Source organism: Crassostrea angulata, unplaced genomic scaffold (genome assembly GCF_025612915.1).
Source record: "Crassostrea angulata isolate pt1a10 unplaced genomic scaffold, ASM2561291v2 HiC_scaffold_107, whole genome shotgun sequence".
Taxonomy (NCBI): domain Eukaryota; kingdom Metazoa; phylum Mollusca; class Bivalvia; order Ostreida; family Ostreidae; genus Magallana; species Magallana angulata.
Genome location: NW_026441662.1, coordinates 48,027 through 69,438, shown reverse-complemented (window position 1 = coordinate 69,438; position 21,412 = coordinate 48,027). Strand labels below are relative to the sequence as shown.

The following is a 21,412-nucleotide window of genomic DNA, read 5'->3' as shown; positions in this document are numbered from 1 at the left end:
AATTAACATTTTTAAAAGCAGTGGGAAGGGGGTATATTTATTGGCATACGATTTAAATATTTGATAGATCTATATTTAAAGATTCTGAATGTAACAAATGTGTACTGATCAAATATATGTGTAGGTCAGTTTAAAAAAAGTTAATGTATTTTAATAAACCTATTGCATCAATTAAAATAACAATACCATAAAACTACTAAATAAAAACGAAGAGTGTTAGTACCTGTATATTTAATAGTTAACTCTTCAGCAATAAAATTATTCTATATATTTACAAATTAACATCCACATGTTTACATGAATGGTATGTACTCCAACGTATACTGTAGATACCATTCATTGTACACTATCACTGTGTTGTTGTTACATCGTCTTACAACATACACATAATACATAGATGAAATTATCTTATGGATATGTAATGTTCACTGTAGATACTTGTACACTGTCACTATGTTGGTTAACCATTGTCCCACCCAGAGATTGTTCTCATCATCCACACACACACTACGGGGATACTCTAACCCTTGTTGTTCTGTAAGTAGTGGCGACAAGAATTGACCGTCCTGATCCAGGAGATGAACTGATTTACTGATTTCATCACACACCAGGATGTGACCGAGTACATCAGTACATATTTCAAAGGGATTAAACTCTGACCCCTGACGTGTGTAGGAGAACCTGTGTTGTCCTGATTTATCCACCACCACTACAGCATGTTTGTCATAGTCTGATACACAGATATCACCATTGATGTTTTCTGTGATGTAGTGTGGATCACCATACAGTCCCTGTCTTTTGTTGTCTCTCTGTATGTTCTGTATTTCTGTCCCTGTCTTGTTGTACCTGGTGACTTTAGCCTCTTCATCCTTTATCATCCCCACCAGTATGTCCCCGTTGATGTGGGAGGAGTGTATACTGATTGGTACCCAGTCTCCTGTTTTAATGAATTCAGTAATTGTATTATCCGGTGTTATCCTATTGATGACTTTGTTGTTCTTGTCTGTATAGATCAGATCCCCGTCCTGTGTGACTGTGTGGTAGCCATATCCACCACTGGTTCGTATTTTCTGTAGCTGATTCCCCTGTAGATCTGTTTGGACAAGGTTACCATATCTATCACTGGCCCAGAGTCTGCCTGATTTACCCAGTGATATCTGAAATACACTGGGAACACCTGGTACTGTGTACTCTCTGACCTTGGTGACAGAGGAAGACAGACACAGTGTTTGTTTCATGTCAGATTTCTCTCTGTCTTGTTTTCTCTGTTTCCCTGTAGGTTTCAACTGTGTAGAGGCAGTCTCCATGGGCTTTATTTTTCTGTTCTCTGGTTTAATATTAGGAACAATTATTCTACCCAGTAGTTTGGCGACATCTTCCTTGCTATATTGACCAGCAGTAAATACGGGTGGGACTGGTTTGGATGTCTCTGGTATGTGCCTTATGATCAGATTTTCTGAATTGAGAGCAAATGTTAATTGTTCTATGTTTGAAGGGGATAGGTAACCATAAAATGTTTGGATTAAATCATTGAGATAGTTGATATAATCATCAATATTTTGATTTTGACCGTTTAATGTTTGTAATAATGACTGTTCCATTTTGTTGACTTGTTCTATTTTATCTGATGTGACTGTGTCTACCAGCTTTTTCACAGCCTCAGCTTCAACTTTCATGGATGTTCTTAAACCTTCCATGATCTTCTTCATTTCTGTGACATCACTAGCAATATCCGTTTTCAAATCTTGAGAAGTTGGTTCGAAATAATTTCTAATTTTGGCAATTTCTTCTTGACATAGCGAAACCTTTTCATCAAAGACCATTTCTAGATCTGTAAACACATGACCGCGATGTTCTTTTGTGGTTGTACATTTGTAACAAAGTGGAATTTGGCATTCCTTGCAGAGAAGAACCATTTCTTTTGTGGGGTGGATCTTGCATTTCACTACAGGAATTTGACGTTTGCGTTGTTTGTAAGGAACCACTTCATGGTTCTTGGTTTTCTTATTCTTCTGATGTTCATCTCTGCATTGTTCACACATTGGTTGGTGACAGTCATTGCAGTAAAACTGACAGTTCTTCTCACAGTCTTCAGTGCCACACACCAAATAATGCTGGGCGTCGGGTGGAATTTGTGATTCAGATAATGCCATCTGAAATTAGGAAAGTCCAAGCAGTCTAAAAAAAGCTGTGATATTTATTTTTCATTCATTACCAACTTTTCTTTTCTGGCTAGGTATATACATACCTGGTGCTAAACAGAAATTTAAAATATTTTATTTATAGCAAGGCACTTAATCATGCGTGGATCCAGAGTTTTTTTTCTAGGAAACGTATCCTGCAATTGTGTTATGTTTGATGGTTGGGCGGTTAGTTTCTGACACAGCTCATATTGTTTATAGTATATAATTATATATTGATTAAACATACAATTGGTTGAAAGTATATATAGACTTTTTGTAAAAGAAAAATAGAATAAAAAAAATTCCACAAAAAACTAACACAAAAAAAAATGGTCGAATGTATGGGACAATGAGAGCTAGTTCGCGAAAATGCATGTCCCTATGTTTGAAAAAGGCCGCTACTTTCGGTTCAGTTAAAAAGAATAGTACATATAAAACTGTCCATTGTTGATCAACTTAATAATCGTAAACGCAATCCAATATTTAGGCAAGCGAATGTATGTATACATATGTCAACTTTTTAACATCAAGAGGCATCAATAAACTTGTTGTAACTTACTGTGTGTATCAATGTGACCTTAAAGTTATTTCAGCCATAACTGGGTGGATGACGCCCTGATCATGAGATTAACATGAGAGAAAACGAGACTTGTGTAATTTACTTCCTAATTGTATGTTTAAATCTCTTGACCTCTTACCCTGAATAAACAGTCATTTATTTGCATGAATGGGACCCGGTGTCTTTGTGATACGCGTGCTATAGATGTGTGTAAACAAAAGTGTACATGTATACCATGCAAGATTTAACATTACAGGCTCATCGGGGGGGGGGGGGAGACACACTTTTTTGCGTGGTTAACTTTCATACAAAAAAAATTTAATTAACATGGAGTAGGCACCCCCACTTTTCCTTTCAGTGAAACAGAAATTACAAGTATGTACCCCCCCCCCCCCCCCCCCCCACGGCTTAGGATTTTCTGGATTTTGGAAAATAATTTTTTTGTGTTTTTTTGCTTTTTGTCAAGATTTTTGAAATGAGTATGCCCCCACCCCCACTTTCAAAAACGATGCTACGTGCCTGTAACAAAAAAATGTATACTGTACTACGATGATAATAGAATGAATTTCATTCTGCATGCACGGATCAACACAATGGGTTGGGGCTATTATTGGAATATGTTTTTTAAATACATGTAAATAGAACATTTACAACATTGTGTATGCCTATTATAGCATTTTCTGTGGACTTTTAAAATCTATGAGGAATACAGACACCTTTTTGACTCATTTTCCCGCTCCTTCTTTGATATTGATGATTCAATCAATCATTTGATTTCAAAAGCTCACATGATCTCCATCTTCTATCACTTAAAAAAGCCAAAATTGAACTTTTTCGAAATGTGAACTATGCAAAATCATGACACCGATTTAATTCTTGTTGATGGAAGTTTGATGAACTTTTTTATAATATAAAGGCCTATTACAACAGAAATATATAATCAAAGCATTATACACTTTGATAATGTTTTTTACGAATTAAACACGCGGTCAATGCTTGTACATGCAAGTAGAGCGTTATATACATAGGTTAAACACTAGTATATAGGCTATGCCTGCATGCGCGGATCTAGTATGCCCTTCTACACCTCCACCGGCAGCCTCAAATTTTCCTTCGGACCACCCCCCCCCCCCCCCACCACCACTCATTTTGAAAAATATTCTGGATCCTTGCATGTGCCTGTATTTTGAATCTTATTGAATTTTAAAAATAAAAATACAATATACAAAATGAAAACAATAAATCAATAGCTTTTAATGGCGATATTCATCATTTTGTTTGTGACGCTCTGGGCATCACCAAAGATAACGAATCATCATCAAAGAGGAGGGCGAACTGTTCCAGTAAATCGGGACTAAAATTTGATGACACCATTCTTGTTCAAGAATTTGACCTTAATATTTTTTTGTTGACCTGATTGTCTGAATTGTCTAAATTTTGACTACTTGCTCATAGATGAATGGCACATTAACCTTCAATTTAAAGTTTCACATTTAAGATGCACATTTCTTGTATTATAAAAATATTTACTTGATAGATTAAAACTTGCAAACATTGTCAAATTCGTTGTTTTAAATTGATAAAATTTGAACATTCATTAACGCTTGCAAACGTATATGTATTTGGGAAGTTAATCATGAAAAATTACAACTGAAAAGTAAGCATGTGCATTGTTCAGATAGTTATTAAGGTTCATGTTTTGATTGGTCTACATGTAGATTTCATTACTATAATTTATAATAACTGTGTTTATGAGAGAGAGAGAAAGAGAGAGAGAGAGAAAAAGAGAGAGAGATTAAATAATTTTTGGGCTTTTTTATTCATTAACAAACTTTATTTTATATTCCTGTTTTTACAAGATGGTGTTGCGTCGTCTGAAGGAGTAGTTCACAGAAAAAAAAAAACCAGTCTGGATGAGGCTAAAGAGGGACAACTCTGCTTGTCCTTAAAATGCTAAGATGAACTTTTACTTTTCCCTGTTTGTACAGCGCGCGCGCGCCACTGCACGAAAAAACACCTTTTATGACATTTAATAGTTTACAAAATATTTACAGAAGTTGAACTTCCATCTTTCATCGCCTTTCAGTTACCAAAAGGTGACCTTCTGCCTTTTATAGTATAAGAGTTGTGTAAAAGTTGATATTTCATTATCTGTTATAAACTGAAAGTTCACCTTTCAACTTTTACATTTGCAAGATGGCCAAAATTTGACATTTTTTCAACTTTTGTATTTCAAATTGTTGATTTTTTCTCATATCAATCAATCTTTTTTCATATATTGTTTGCAGATACCGATGCATGTAACTCTGACAAATAATTTAATCTACAGTCATGCTCTCGAACTTAAAAGCCTTGCCATTTATTAAACAACACAAACAATATGAGGTCTTTTTGCAGTTAAATATTTAATCATAATCAAACTAAAATGCCAATTTTTTTTTAAATTTTATTTATAATAAGTATACACATATTGTTTAAGGTACCTCACTACACCTTCACTTATACTTTTTAAGACACTGCGTCACAAGATGGCGATTAAAATGTTTTGTTAAACTGTTGATATCTTTCGAGTGGGTTGTATATCGTCTTAGCTCAGTGGTTAAAGTATTGGGCTTCTGGACCACAGATCATGAGTTCGAATCCGCCTAGAGCTTTTGTTCATGTTAACTGAATTTAATTTTTGAAAATGTAATTTTTCATCCAAAATCGCAGATTGTTTGCCTATTAGACTTAAACACTTCTTATCCATTATGATATATATCATAATCAAGTAATTTCCTGCTGATTTGAGAAAATATTTCACGGTGTAGTGTTCCACCTTAACAAAAAAGTGTCAAAAATATGCTAGAGTATGCCGTAATTGTAACCCTCATCATAACAAAATAATTAGAAAAATTACACGTTGTATCGTTCTCTTGGGCAAACTACAATAACATCTTTTCCCATGAGGATATCTGTTGCATACACAAACTTGCTTTTCATTCGATGTACAGGTATAAACATCGAAGGACCCTCCTGTTCATATTGCCTTCTATACCACACTTCTACTGGCTTCCCGAAATAATATCTGATTGAATCATCAAGACCTTTGAACCAAGTAACCTTTGCTAAAATATGACTCTTAACTGTTCCATTCATAATTATGGAATGCTCCAGGAAATTGACTATTTGGCCTGGATGGGGACTTAGATCACTGCATGTGTGCGATAGCTGACCATTACCTATGGACCAGAAGGCTAATATAAATGATGACCTTATGCTTCGACTATTTTTCGAGCCCAAAACAGACCCATTCATATACAACTCATTTCCTAGTTTTATGGATGTGCACAATTGAAAATTTTCATTGCCATACAAAAATGAATACATCTTATGAAGTCTATTTGATTCAATTTCATGATAAAGATCCATTTTTGAATTTTTTCACAAAAATACCCTCATCTGTACTCCAGTCTACAGATAAGATAGATGACTGAACTGAAGCCTTTTCAACAACACTAAAGCTTGCTGGTTTTTTACACTGTTGAAATAATGTTCCACGTGCATTTTTTTTGCGGCAATTTACAAACATCAGATGGACAGAAAAAATTTCCTATTTTTTCTTGAATTTTTAACAAATCATTTCCATTCAAAATTAATTTAGTTTTCCAAACGCTTATCATGTGTTTTGCTGTACCAAGGAATAAATTATGCATGGGATCAATGGGAGTCATTCTAACTGGATCAAAGTAATCTAGATCTAACAGACAAGAGACACGGACCCCATGTTTTTTCTCAAGTGCCTCTTTCTCAGCTTTTGTTGAGCATTTAGCAATTTTTCCACAAAATTCTATGATGGTCATTGTTTCTTGCAGGCCATTGACTCCTATCAAAGCCACCAAATGTTTTTTCTCCTATCATACCTGGAAAGTTTTTTTCACACTTATTGCACCCTAAATTTGCCATATGACCATAGAAACCACATAATTTTCGACTTGCAGGAACGTCACATCCAACACATAGAAGTGCCAATCTAAATCTTTTATATTGATTTCTTGAGTTTCTTGATTTGATCATAAACCCATCGTGCCAAGCTTTGTTTAATTCATTAACTAATGGCTGTAGGAATGAGTTAGTAGGGGGTTCTTTCTTCATATCGGGTATGATACCAATCAAAATAATATTTTCTCTTTGAAATCTTTCTTCTCTTGGTATATTTAAGAATGAAATATAGATTGCACCGACTGAATAATTAGTGTGCTTAAATGGTTGAAACCAGTCCACATTTAAAATTAATGCATAATTACCTTCTTGGGTCAAAAAGTCATGTTTTCTACCATTGAAATCTTTCCAGATATTTCCATCATAAACATTTAGCATCATACTATCTTGAGTATGTCTTTTCCTCCACATTTCACATTTATCCTCAAAATGTTCACGATTAACCAAGATTTCAAGTGAGGACTTTAGTGTTTTATAACAATATACTTTATATGGCACAAAATTTGGAGAATCTGTTTCAGATATGTCTTTTAGAAGTGGTTCATTACAGGGTCTATGCATATATGCCAGTTTGTGATTTGGAAAAAAAATGTGGTTGCAAAGTTTTGATTGCTTTTTACCTTCAATATTTAAAACACAGTCTTCAAGAATGTACAACTTATAACACTTTTTACATACAACATACCTTAAAAATTGAATTTTTTTACTGTCTCTTTATACTTTGACATTGCATAAACATTTTTGGGAAAAACTCTGACTAAAGTTTCAAGTCTGAGTGAATATTTGCATAAAAACTGAAAAACTGTTGAAAATAGTTTTACTGCAGCATCTGATATGAAATATATAGACTGCCAAAGAATCAAAATAATTATTGTACATATTAACTGCGTCAAAAAGTTACTACACTCATCAACAGACACAACATCATTTTCTTCTTCGTCAGTGGAAGATAAAACAATTGAGTCGTATTCACTACTATCAAAGCTTTCATCAGTCATCTCTAAGTTAATATAAAAAAAGGCTTTGGCATCATCATCATCTATATTGTCACAGATATTGTTTAACTGATCATGATGTGATCTTTTAGAAACATAATTTTCATAGGTAATGCTATTATTTTCACTTGGAAAATTCAAATTAGTATCACTGTCACTGGAATGTACTTGTAGTTGAACTTTTTCATTTTGAATTAATGTACTTTCCTCATGGTCAATTGATAGAAAATTGACAAAGGTACAATTTGTGACATGGCGACGATAATGTCTGTCCGAAAGCTCCAACTTACACTTGTTACAAACTTTACGAGGGCGTTTTTGAGCAGATACCATTTTTAGGGTAACCAAAATATATAAAATCTTATTAAGATATTCATATCATCATTAACTGAAGAAAGTTCAATGTGACAATCATCTGCGATGGTCCTGGTGATCCGGTAATTTGTATTTGATGTAGTGATCTGCAAAGCAAAAGTAGAAACCTTATGTAAAAAAAAATTCATTTTAGTAACCATCAGCATGATTTAGATAGTTTTATATAAATTTTATCTGCCGTTCAAATGAAAACTAAGTACTTAATAAGGAAAAATTAGCACAATTGGTCACCTCTCCAAATCTGCCAGGTTTGAGGATTAACACCTCTCCATGACAAGCTGGTATGAGGATCACACACATGATTAATATATCAGACATTAAATAAAGTATATTAATTTGATTATAAGTTTAATAAAACATTCTCGAAAACTTAGTACTTATAAAGAAATAGTAGACACTATTGGTCACCTCTCCAAATCTGCCAGGTTAGAGGATTAACACCTCTCCATGACAAGCTGGTATGAGGATCACCTACATGTACATATCAAAAGCCCATATGTTTTACAGCTCATTTCAATAGCTATTTATAAATAAAAATTAAAATTGATCATGAAATCATGTTACTTTATTATTATTTGATATTAAAAGCCCAGATAACCATTTCTGGAAGAAAAAAACTATCATTATTCATATATCAGACTAGCATAGTGATTAAACACACTGCAGTGACAACTTTTCTATTAGTATACATGTATTTACCATCTTACCCCGTTAGCGACTTTCTCTGTCCTCAATAGCAGCTACTCTTTTCTTTAACATGGTGTACTCCATAAATCTTACATACAGGGGATCTGACGTAAACGTAATCAGGGGTCTGTTTTCTGTTGCCTTTGATTTTGTTACTATCGATGACGAGTCTGATGAATTTGAAGATGTCAATGATGGTGACAGGGAAGATCCTGAAGATGATGAAGATGATGACTTGTACGGACAGGATGAGGCATTGCAACAATTATATTGTGATATGTAATATTTTTTTTCAGCTTCTGCTTCTTACGTCGTTTTTCTTCACGCTTCTTTTGCCTATACTTCTTTCTATTTTCAGCAATATGTTTGCCCATGTTCCTTAAAGAATAAAATTTACATGATATTATATTTTCAATTTTTAGTGATATTAAACCTATAATTCACATGTGTAATAGATATATAGATATGTCTTAGTAGTGTGTGTACACACAACTGATATAGTAATACATTAAGGAAAGAACCTAATCAAGCTATCCACACAGCAATCAAATGATAAATCATAGTTACATGTATACATAAACATCTAAGAACAATTTGTATCACAGTAAATTATATAATTATAGCACTATTTATAACACAAACTGCTCCCCTTCAACCCCCCCCCCCCCCCCCAATCCACAGAAACACACACACTCACATCATTAAATGACATTGTATTACTTATAATTCAGTCCTTCCAAAATTATTTTAAAAAATTACATTCTTTCATAAAATACAAATTACCTTTTAAAGTGAGGTAGGCATAATGAAAATCTCAGCAAAATTTAAATCCACAGATAAAATGGCATTAACCTAGCTGGCTTTCAGATGATGGGGGTTTCAGATGGGGGGCCCTGCATACCAATGTTTCATCTCCAAATTTCCGGCCAAACCCTTTTTCTTGCGCGGGAATTTGATTGCGGGTAAAACCACATCAGAGATACATGTAGGAGCAGAACATCCAACAGCATCAGTTTAGCTTTCAACATTTTACTTATATTTTAAAACCAAAATGTCTCAGCGCTGTGATTCTGACTCGAATGGCATTAATTTTGACGGGAAAAGCGTGGAAGAATCTGGTCCTTCGACGTCAACCTCAGCCAGTACTAGTCTGTATCGCCCGCCATCCAAACGCCAAAAGGTATCTCGTCGGTTGCCGGTTGACTTCGACTCCACTACAGAGGAAGAGCAAGAGGACGAGGTGGATTTTCAGGTAAACCTAACTTTAACATATTTGATATTTACCCGAACACACAGCTTACAAAATGTTGCTACTTTGTACAATATATTCGTGTTGGAAATGTGATGCTTCCCCGAACACACAGCTTAGAAAATTTTGCTACTTTGTACAATATATTCGTGTTGGAAATGTGATGCTTCCCCGCGCCGCGCCGTGATTCAGTTTGTTCGAGGAATCTCGGGTTAATCAGATGTTTTTGCTGACAGTTTATTTTCGAATTATATTTATGCATTGCAACAAATACAACCATCAGTTTTCTTGTAAGAACTAATTTTTAAAAGTAAACAAAGTATTGTCGTAAACAATCGCGTTCCAACTTGTACCTTTTACACCTTTTCTAGCTTATAAAATACGAAAACAAACACTCGGAAAAAATAGTTGCGAGGTGTTCCGAATGTTTTCTACTTTCACTTGTACTTTCAGACAACAGACCGAGGTCAGAACCATCAACACCAACTGAGTTAAATCACTCAAGGATCCGGACTAACAATGACACTCCAGTCCACAGTGAAGGTATGTGTGCTCACGTGTAGGCGCATAGGCGTCGGAACCGGGGGGGGGGGCTAGGAGGGGCTTAGCCCCCCCCCCCCCCACTTTTTTTGCAAAGTTATACCTAACCATTAGAAACATAGAATGATATAGGGTTCAGCCCCCCCAATTTTTCTGGCAGGAAAGATTATTGTTCCCAAATTTACCTTGAAGGATTGAGAAGTTAGATTTAGAAGCATGCTAGCCCCCCCCCCCCCCCCCCCCCCGCCACGGATTAGGAATTTCATGATTTTGGAAAAAAAAATTTGGGTAAGTAAATTTTTTTTTGTGTTGGAAGTATAGGTATACCCCCCCCCCCCTCCCCTAGGATTAGGATTTCCATGATTTTGGGAATTACTTTTTTCTCAAAATTTCTGAGGATTAGTCTAGCCCCCCCACTTTCAATTTGCTTCCGACGCCAGTGAGGCGTATATTCTATAATGCTTTATGTTACACTGCACAGTAACCGATTGGGGGGGAGGGGGGGGGGTCCACTCTGTCATTATCAAATTATAAAAACATAAAATGTAAAGTAATCAAAGTACATGCTCTATGATACAAATCAAACATTAATGAACATTTAAGCATGTTGGTTTTAATTTTAAGTTTTTACCAATATTAAGAAAGATATTATATCTGGTTGTTTTTATTTCAAATACAGCATTGAGAAGCATGCTTAAAACTGTGCTAGATCAACAAGCAGAGATCTTGGAGAGGCTGAAAAGAGTTGAAAAGAGAGAAGATGAAAGAGAAAGTAAAAAAGATGAGCAGATCTATGTACCCCCTAGTGTTCGGGTATGCATGTATATATCAATACATTTATAGGCTTTCAATTTAATTATTCTGCATGCATGTAATGAGTTCAGTCAATCAATTTTTAAAACACAATTAAAATGTAAAAGTTGTTTACATGTTTTTTTTAACAGGCATTGTACGTGAAAGTGAAAATGAGGCAATGTCCAACCACATCATGACATTTGTAAAAGGTTGGAACACAAATGTCCAAGAAAAGGTCATTCAGTGTAAGTTAAAATATATATATATATCTATAAATATTAGAGAGGTTGAGATTTCAAACGTGTACGGGTACATGTACTTGAATTAGGGGAACCACCTAATATCTTCGCGAATTATGTCATCAGTTTTTGTGACGACATGGTTTCTACACGTTCTCTAATCTTGTAGAGTGTCGTCTACACGTAAGTACAAATGTGTAGCTTTTTACAACAAATAAAATCTTTTTGATGAGTGAATGTATTCTTGTGATACATTTATAGATTTTTAAGCTTCATTTGCATGACTGTCACAATTGATAAGAAATTTACCATTTATTTGGAATTAAGTAAATAAATTCATGTCACAAAACTGCGTCGATTTACGTACACATTTATATCCTACAAGTTAAGAAATCTCAACTGATAAATTACAAAAACGTGTACGTGTAGTTTTAACACACGTACGCGTACCCATACACGTTTTAAATCTCACTGCAGTTTAATTATGCTAATATATAATTTCACTGCAGTTTATTTCTGTTAAGAATTACGATTGTGAAAAATTGAGGTGTGTGTATAAACATGTGTTTAACATACAAATGAAAACAATTTTTTTTATACTTAACTAGGTGACTAAAAAGATACTATACCACCAAAAGACAAGAAGCTGTCTTGCAACAAAAAGACAAGCTGCAAGACCAGAAAAGAAAGAGAGTAGTCTATGAAAGAAAGAAGGAGGTATGTGCTCTGTATCCATTAATTGACATTTTTAAAGATATTTGAGCTTAAGTATCTATCTAAAAATACTATACAATTATTGCTGGTTTTTTTTTTCAATCAGTCTTCTGAATATAACAATATTCCTTGTTTTAGGAATGTTATATCAGCGTACTCGTCGGGAACTGGTGGCGCTGGGATAATTGGTGCTCTGCCGTACGCCGGTTTGACGTCGGCCGGTCTGTCACCTAGAAAGACGTTACTTGTGATGACTATCATACCTGCCCTCATGTTTATCAGGTAATTTATTCACAGGAACAGATAATGTATAACCTAATATATACACAGGTAGAGGTAATGTATAATTAATCCAATACTGTGGAATCATCATTGTTCGTGGGGGACCAATATCAGGCTTTCGTGGGTAACCCTTGCCCACAAATTTACATCACCTCGAACCTATACACAATTTTTGTTGAATAATTATTAAAATTATCTCGATTTCACTACCAACGAAATTACGTCCCCATGAACCAGGACAACTTTGGCTACCCACAAACATTGACCTCCACAAATAAAAATGATTCCACAGTACAGTAAAACACGCTTATAACGAAGTCCCAGGGACGGCCAATTTAACTTCATTATAACCGTAATTCGTTATATCCGTCAATTTTACAGCATGAAAAAGAGACTTGGGGAATGAAATTCACTTCGCTGTAAGCGTCAATTCATTATAAGCGTGTTCGCTATAACCGTGTTTTACTGTATATACACAGGTACAGGTAATGTATAACCTAATATATACACAATGTCAGGTACATATGGCATTGCATTTTGTGTCTGGGCAGAAATCCAATGTTCTGATAACTTATTTTTATTAAACTTCCTCCTTACTATTGAACATCCTTGTGACAAGATTTAGATCAAAGATATTGATTAAACTCAAGGTCACATTGATTAAAGAATTTGGTGAGGGTTGGCTATTGTTTAATAGGACCATGATTGTTTACAGGTTTTTAAAAGTGATATCAGTTGTCCGTGCAATTACAAGATAAAGGGAATAACTAGGTTTTATGCTTCCTGTTACATATTTCAATGCCCCATATTTTGTTCAGACAAAATTTCATACTATTATCCTCTCTCTCTCTCTCTCTCTCTCTCTCTCTCTCTCTCTCTCTCTCTCTCTCTCTCAATAACCCTCGACAGAAATGATATCTATTAAAATCTAATATCAATCAATATGAACAAGCCATCAAAATTGACTTGATCATAATTTTTAATTCTGTTTCAGCTTCTCTATTGTGATAAAGAAACCCAGACAGTTCTATCAAAAAGAATACATTGTCAAATACAGTGAGGACACCAGTAGTCTGCTGAAAGAATCAGAAGATGCAGATGGTAAGCGAATCCACCATCTTGATTTTAAGAAATCACATTCTTGATATACATGTATATTGTAAAGTTAACCTGATCAAGATTTTTGTGTTACCACTGCTTGCGAATATTAATTGTTGCTTACAATCGTTAACTTTTTTACATAAAAAAAAATATGTAAATTGATTGCATGGTCATGTAAATGTACTTGTTTGTTTGCATTCATCGCCTTGGTTTAGTTTTTGGCCATCTTCACTAGCCAAGGGTTTTCAATCCACTTCTCTTTCTACTTCACATTAGGGGAGAAGCAGATTCAAAACTCTTGCAAGCAAAGATTGTTTTAGTCGGCTGTTTACAAAATTTAATATTAAATGATGAGTAAATAGCTGCTGTGTATACAGTCCACCGTCAAATCTGCATATACATATTGTAGATACAGGATTCAGTTCATCGCTTCATCAAATAAAGAAGATAGAGTAAATCTATTACTAGATCGAATATTATTGCAAAATTGATGGGTTAGCATAAAACATTGAAATAAAGACATATACATACAGGAAATGTTAACATTTTGCTGATTATTGATTGATGTTACATGTGCATGTATTACATAAGGAATAAGGAATCATTCTTTAAGTATTATGAGGTGATAATTTTGGTCGGGGCGTGATCAAATCCAATAAAGCCCGAAAGGCTTTATGATAAATTTGATCACGCCCCGACCGAAATTATCACCTCATAATATTGAAAGAATGATTCCTTATTACTTATATTTATATAATTTTAAACCATCGTACGATTTAATATTTGAATATAATTAAGCAAACCACACTGGCGCCTCAGTTTGGCTTCATTTAAAGTTATGGGTTATTTAGTACAAAATCAATACGTATTGTTATCACAGGCAAAGACATGGAAAATGTAAAATAATATATGTAGTTGGTTCAATTTTTTTTTAAGAACAACTTTTGATCTGAAACCTCAGACTTGGACCCTCAATTTATACTGCTGTTTTTCTTTTTCAGATAAAATAAAAGGAAGATTAACATTGAAAGAAAAATTACTCCTTTTAAAAGTAAGTCATTTGAAATTATACAATGTCGTGTTCTTGCTATGTGTACAATAATTTAGCAAGAAATGGAATATGAGGTGACCTAATCAAATGGCCTTGAATACAAGTCATAGGGCAAACATCAAACATCCAGATGAAAAAAAGATGAATATAATTTGAAGAAATTTTAAAATCGGAATAATTTTAATTTATGACTGAATATTATGTATATATAACGTGCATGATTGTCTGTGTATTACTTACTATCATTCAAACAGCTGTTTTATTTATAGCCACTGATGAAATACATGATACCTCTGTGTTTAGTGTACATCGCTGAATACTTTATTAATCAGGGATTAGTAAGTACATTTAAATATACTTTGAAACTTCTCCACACAGCTGGAAACCAAAAAAATTATTTCACATAAACCAGGTTTTTAACTACGGTATAAATGTTTTATGACAAAATGCAAAGCAAAAATGTTGTTAATGCACTTTAAAAAAAAAAATACTTTTAAACTTCTCCATGCAGCTTTGAAACCAAAAAAGTTATTTCTCTTAAACCAGTATTCAATTTTTTTTAAAATTATAATTATATTATGTATTATGACAAAATGCAATGAACAATTTTTGTTTAAAAGCGCTTTAAGCCTCAATAAGGTTTTAAATGACGGATAACTCTGTGCCTTGTAAGTGTTTTTTTTAACCATTTTGCTGTTCAATAAAATGATGGTAATTGAATATTTCAGTATGAACTTCTGTATTTTAATCACATTTGGCTCTCTGAGAAAGAACAGTATAGATGGTAAGTGTTTTGATCATTTCCCAAAATTTGGAATTAAATCGTCATACAAGAAAAAGCAGTACCAGGTTAGTTTTATATGACTGTTTCTTATGTCGATAGGTATCAAGTGGACTACCAGTTAGGCGTGTTCATCTCCAGGTCATCTGTCAATGTGTTCAAAATCAACAAACTGTGGACTCTTCCAGTGTTACAGGTACAGAGAGAGAGAGAGAGAGAGAGAGAGAGAGAGGAGTAGTTACAAAGAGAGAGAGGGTATATATAGTTACAAAGAGAGAGAGAGAGAGAGATAGAGAGAGAGAGAGATAGGGTAGTTACAAAGAGAGAGAGGGTAGTTACAAAGAGAGAGAGAGAGAGATAGAGAGAGAGAGATAGGGTAGTTACAAAGAGAGAGAGAGGGGGTAGTTACAAATAGAGAGAGAGAGCGGGAGATTAGGGTAGGAATAGAAAGAGAGGTACATAAAGAAAGAGATAGATCTCTAAAGAGATGCACAAAGAAGATGTTTTCGGAATGAGAGAGAACAAAATAAATGTGAGCAAGAAGTAAAGGAATGTGAGCAAAGCACCAAAAAAAGAGAGGACAAATAGGGGGTAGGAAGGAGACAATGTTTGTGATAAAACTATGTCTGAGTTTGACTTTTTTCTTTGAAGATGGCAACATTAAATTTTTTTATATCTTTGTATACGTCAATGAGTTAATTATTTCCAGTTTAAACTGCATGGTCTGATTTTTTCGCTATTACATTTATTGATAATAAAATTTCCTTACAAACCAATTATCTTAGAAAGTTATAGACTTTCGCCTATTTACACCAGCAGAGTCGGTCTCCTTTCAAAGTAAATGAAATAATTTCTTTATAGGCATACAAAAAAACAAACCAAACTGCATCATGGTAATGTTTAGAAAAGGGAACCATTTGGTTTTGTGACCGGAATGATCAGGTTTATTCAACTCGCATGATATGCATTGATTGTAAACAAAACAAACTTCAGAAATATTAGTGAACAAAATGTACACAGGTTTTTTTTTTCTTTTGATTTGCCAAAACATTTTGACCTTTATTTATAGCAATGTCAAAGTCGTAAAACAATCATACATGCAGTCGCCTAAATTTTAGGGGCAACTTTCAATATGTGATGAAACAACGTGGTACCTTTTGTTTCGTTTGTTTTTAAAACAAAATTTGTACATCATTTATATCATTGTAATATGGCTTAACTGACCAAGAAAACTACTGCAATGTCTTATATTAATTATTATACACATATTTAGCATAACCATTGTTTAAAAGCGGTCACAAAATTTTATATAAAATTGGACCAATCAGCTTTAAAAGGGAACACCTCAACTATTTAAAATACATGTACTTTGTCGGAGGCTAAAAAAACTGTGCTTACCAATTAAGAGAAAACAAACCATTTAGACTTTTAAATTCAATTTGTTTTTTTGCAGTGTGTTAATGTTGCAATACTCACAGCCCAAGTCTTTCTGCGGTTCATCCCCAATATCTGGATCATCTTCGCCCTTGTCCTGTTTGAGGGACTTTTGGGGGGAGCCGCCTTTGTCAATACGTTCTACAAGATCTCAGAGGATGTAAGTACATGTATATAGTACTTCTAAATGCTGGTCAACTTTGTTATGTATTTTTGATTAAAATTATATTGCGGATATAATTCTTTTATTTGTGGTACTTTAGTGTCAAGATACAATTTCAGTGGATCAGATATTTAGTGGTGCACATTGTTTAGAAGCATTTTCAAGAAAGAAACAACAAAATTAGATTTACAAAGAAAGAGCAAAACCAATGTTTTTAAATAAAGAAAAATTATGCATTATTTTTATCTTCATAATGTAATTTTCCAATTAAACATTCTTCATAGTTTAAATGAGACATTATTATGATTTATTCAATTTTCAAAGTAACACAAAGTTTGAGAATTATAAGGCATATAAATTATAAACAAACAACATTGAAAGTGCCTCAGTAAAATTGAACCAGGGTTTTTATGTTTTGAAAGTTAATAATGATATGTTTTTATTTCATTTTGAGGTTTCTATTACAGATTGAGGCAGAATTCAAGGAATTTAGCCTGGCAGCTGCTACTATTGCTGACTCCGTGGGAATTTCTATCGCTGGTGCGATCTCCATTCCAGCTCACAACCATATACGTTCACTCAATCTGAAAATGTGAATGTCTCCTGTATATTGTATAAAAATGATGACTGTATGGACATTCTCCAACACTTTGTTAGTGCTAACCATAATTAATTTCTTTATACTTAAAAGACAACAAGTATTTTAATTTGATGGCATATAATTTTGATGGAATGTCATGATAAGTCTGCCCTCCTTTCCTCTCTTCTATACCATGAAAGGGATACTACATGCACTAATACATGCTGGAATTTTAAATCTTTTAGAAATAGTCTGTGATGAAATGTCAATATTTCTCTTAAATTTAAAGGTTAAGTTGCTATGAATATTCAAAAGCTTGTGTGTGTGTTGCTAAAATGTATGATATAATTTTGAATGATGATCATTTGTTAAATGGATATTTAATTTTGAATTATTTATGCAGCATGTAAGCTCCAAATGCGAAGTACATAATATTTGACTCTATATTAAGAAAGATAACTCTTTGCAGAATAAATGACTAATTTATAGAGAATGTTTTAACATTGATATGTGCAATTAACTGTGTACAGAATTTAACTTCGTCTAAAATTGTCAGAATAAAACGTTTACTGTACATTCAAATGGATTATTAAATCCAACATGTTCATCAAATTTAGGTAGCAAGGTCTTGTATTTTTGAGAATAGAAAATTTAGTTATAAAATTATCATATATTGTTTGATATTTTCTTGTTCTGACTTAATAATAAACTCTGTTTTTTATTCTTAGTTCACCGCAAATTCCTTTTTTCTAAAAAGTAAATTTTTACGTTGTTAATATACAAAACATGTAAATGTAATACATGTGTACATGTGAAAATGTGCACTTGTAAAAAATTATGTGCAAAAACTATTGTGTATTGAATTAAATTATACATGTGTATTAATGTTCATGCTTAATTTATTTCTATAAAAAGTGCCAAAAAATGCAAATCTAATATATTTACGATTTATTTTTACTTCCAGTTATTTTATCTAGTACATAAAAGAGAACAATCACACCTTAGTATTAAACATATTTTGAATGTTTGATTTAATTTGGATATTATGTATCAGTTCTTTTATTTAGTACACATGTAAGAGCATCATATTTTTAAACATTTTTTTAAAACATTAAAATGCTTTTTTTTCGGTAGTTCATGAGAGTATGAAGGTACATGTAGCAAGCATTGCAGAAAAAATACATTAACTGTGTTATGTATTCCTTTGGGCTTCACAAGATTTGATAACGAGACCAACCAAGTTTATATCTCACTGTAATTGTTTAAACAGTGTTTATTAAGTTTACCATCATACATGGCCATTTTACGCCTAACTACAGCGGTAATGGTTTTTAGCTCTACTGAACCGAAGGTTCAAGTGAGCTTTTCTGATCACCCGTTGTCCGTCGTCCGTCCGTCCGTCCGTCCGTCCGTCTGTCTGTCCGTCCGTCTGTAAACTTTTCACAATTTCAACTTCTTCTTAAAAACCACTGGGCCAAATTTAACCAAATTTAATACAAAGCATCCTTATGAAAAGGGGATTGTAAATTGTTAAAATAAAGGGCACAGCCCTTTTTAAAAGGGAGATAATTGCAAAACAGTAAGTATAGGGTGCATGTCTTTAAAAATCTTCTTCTCAAGAACCACTGCACCAGAAATGCCAATATTTACACAAAAGCTTGTATATATAGTGAAGATTGTAAATTGTTAAAATCGTGACCCTCGGACCAAAACTGGGGCCCCAGGCGGGGTTCAAAGTTTAACATAGAAATACATAGGAAAATGTTTAAAAAATCTTCTTCTCAAGAACCACTGCACCAGAAATGCCAATATTTACACTAAAGCTTGTATATATAGTGAAGATTCTAAATTGTAAAAATCGTGACCCCCCGACCAAAACTGGGGCCCCAGGCGGGGTTCAAAGTTTAACATAGAAATACATAGGAAAATGTTTAAAAAATCTTCTTCTCAAGAACCACTGCACCAGAAATGCCAATATTTACACAAAAGGTTGTATATATAGTGAAGATTGTAAATTGTTAAAATCGTGACCCTCGGACCAAAACTGGGGCCCCAGGCGGGGTTCAAAGTTTAACATAGAAATACATAGGAAAATGTTTTAAAAATCTTCTTCTCAAGAACCACTGCACCAGAAATGCCAATATTTACACAAAAGCTTGTATATATAGTGAAGATTCTAAATTGTAAAAATCGTGACCCTCGGACCAAAACTGGGGCCCCAGGCGGGGTTCAAAGTTTAACATAGAACTACAAATGGAAAATGTTTAATAAAAAATCTTCTTCACAAGAACCACTGCACCAGAAATGCCAATATTTACACAAAAGCTTGTATATATAGTGAAGATTCTAAATTGTAAAAATCGTGACCCCCGACCAAAACTGGGGCCCCAGGCGGGGTTCAAAGTTTAACATAGAAATACATAGGAAAATGTTTAAAAAATCTTCTTCTCAAGAACCACTGCACCAGAAATGCCAATATTTACACTAAAGCTTGTATATATAGTGAAGATTCTAAATTGTAAAAATCGTGACCCTCGGACCAAAACTGGGGCCCCAGGCGGGGTTCAAAGTTTAACATAGAAATACATAGGAAAATGTTTAAAAAATCTTCTTCTCAAGAACCACTGCACCAGAAATGCCAATATTTACACAAAAGCTTGTATATATAGTGAAGATTCTAAATTGTAAAAATCGTGACCCCCCGACCAAAACTGGGGCCCCAGGCGGGGTTCAAAGTTTAACATAGAAATACATAGGAAAATGTTTAAAAAATCTTCTTCTCAAGAACCACTGCACCAGAAATGCCAATATTTACACAAAAGCTTGTATATACATTTGTACAGTGAAGATTCTAAATTGTAAAAATCGTGACCCTCGGACCAAAACTGGGGCCCCAGGTGGGGTTCAAAGTTTAACATAGAAATACATAGGAAAATGTTTAAAAAATCTTCTTCTCAAGAACCACTGCACCAGAAATTCCAATATTTACACAAAAGCTTGCATACATAGTGAAGATTCTATATTGTTAAAATCGTGACCCTCGGACCAAAACTGGGGCCCCAGGCGGGGCTCAAAGTTTAACATAGAAATACATAGGAAAATGTTTAAAAAAGCTTCTTCTCAAGAACCACTGCACCAGAAATGCCAATATTTACACAAAAGCTTGAATGTATAATGAAAATTCTAAATTGTAGACTTCGTGACCCTCAGACCAAAACTGCTGCCCCAGGCGGGGTTCAAAGTTTAACATAGAAATACATAGGAAAAATGTTTAAAAATTTTCTTCTCAAGAACCACTTCACCAAAAATGCCAATACATACACAAAAGGTTGTATATATTGTGAAGATTGTAAAAATCGTGACCCCCGAACAAAAAGTGGGGCCCCAGTAGGGGTTTAGATTTTAACATATATAGGAAAATGTTTTAAAATCTTCTCAAGAACTATAGTGCAACTGTTTGGGATATTATTATGCATACATGTACATCCTTAAATAATGTAGATTCAAAAAATTGTAACTCCCGGACAATTGATGGGCACCAAGAGGAGTTCAATATTGAAACATTTTAAAAAACATAAAGGTAAAAATTTTCTTCTCAAGAACTACAATGTTTTAGTATGTGGAATTTCTATGCATGCATCCTTCGCTTATGTAGATTCCTAATTGGTAAAATCGTGACCCCCGGACCAATACTGGGGCCCCA

At 33.9% G+C, this 21,412-nt stretch overlaps 2 protein-coding genes and 1 long non-coding RNA gene across 4 annotated transcripts; 1 reads left to right on the top strand and 2 right to left on the bottom strand.

The window, feature by feature from the left end:
• Window positions 1–231: 231 nt before the first annotated feature.
• LOC128169221 (uncharacterized) lies at window positions 232–2,802 on the bottom strand. Its single transcript, XM_052835389.1, has 2 exons — window positions 2,743–2,802; window positions 232–2,153 (listed from the first exon to the last, which is right to left on the bottom strand). The coding sequence occupies exon 2, from the start codon at window positions 2,151–2,153 to the stop codon at window positions 426–428; it is 1,728 nt and encodes a 575-aa protein (XP_052691349.1). The 5' UTR covers window positions 2,743–2,802; the 3' UTR covers window positions 232–425.
• A 4,811-nt stretch (window positions 2,803–7,613) lies between these two features.
• On the bottom strand, window positions 7,614–10,173 carry LOC128169223 (uncharacterized). Of its 2 annotated transcripts, XR_008241512.1 has the most exons (4): window positions 9,564–10,173; window positions 8,801–9,158; window positions 8,502–8,613; window positions 7,614–8,179 (listed from the first exon to the last, which is right to left on the bottom strand). It is a non-coding gene; the product is annotated as an uncharacterized LOC128169223 (long non-coding RNA). The 2 variants fall into 2 exon arrangements; XR_008241511.1 differs by lacking the exon at window positions 8,502–8,613.
• A 1,349-nt stretch (window positions 10,174–11,522) lies between these two features.
• On the top strand, window positions 11,523–18,628 carry LOC128169222 (battenin-like). The gene is made up of 10 exons (XM_052835390.1): window positions 11,523–11,609; window positions 12,212–12,320; window positions 12,456–12,599; window positions 13,594–13,700; window positions 14,702–14,751; window positions 15,021–15,089; window positions 15,480–15,535; window positions 15,635–15,728; window positions 16,986–17,126; window positions 17,597–18,628. Exons 2-10 carry the CDS (start codon window positions 12,304–12,306, stop codon window positions 17,723–17,725), a joined length of 807 nt encoding a protein of 268 aa, XP_052691350.1. The 5' UTR covers window positions 11,523–11,609; window positions 12,212–12,303; the 3' UTR covers window positions 17,726–18,628.
• The last annotated feature ends 2,784 nt before the right edge of the window (window positions 18,629–21,412 follow it).

Bases quoted from the DNA above. Each gene is read 5' to 3' on its own strand.
- LOC128169222 (XM_052835390.1), top strand. The intron at 15,090-15,479 runs GTAAGTACATTT...TGAATATTTCAG, and splicing joins ACTTTATTAATCAGGGATTA to TATGAACTTCTGTATTTTAA. The intron at 17,127-17,596 runs GTAAGTACATGT...TTTCTATTACAG, and splicing joins TCTACAAGATCTCAGAGGAT to ATTGAGGCAGAATTCAAGGA.
- LOC128169221 (XM_052835389.1), bottom strand. From the start codon at position 2,153: ATGGCATTATCTGAATCACAAATTCCACCCGACGCCCAGCATTATTTG.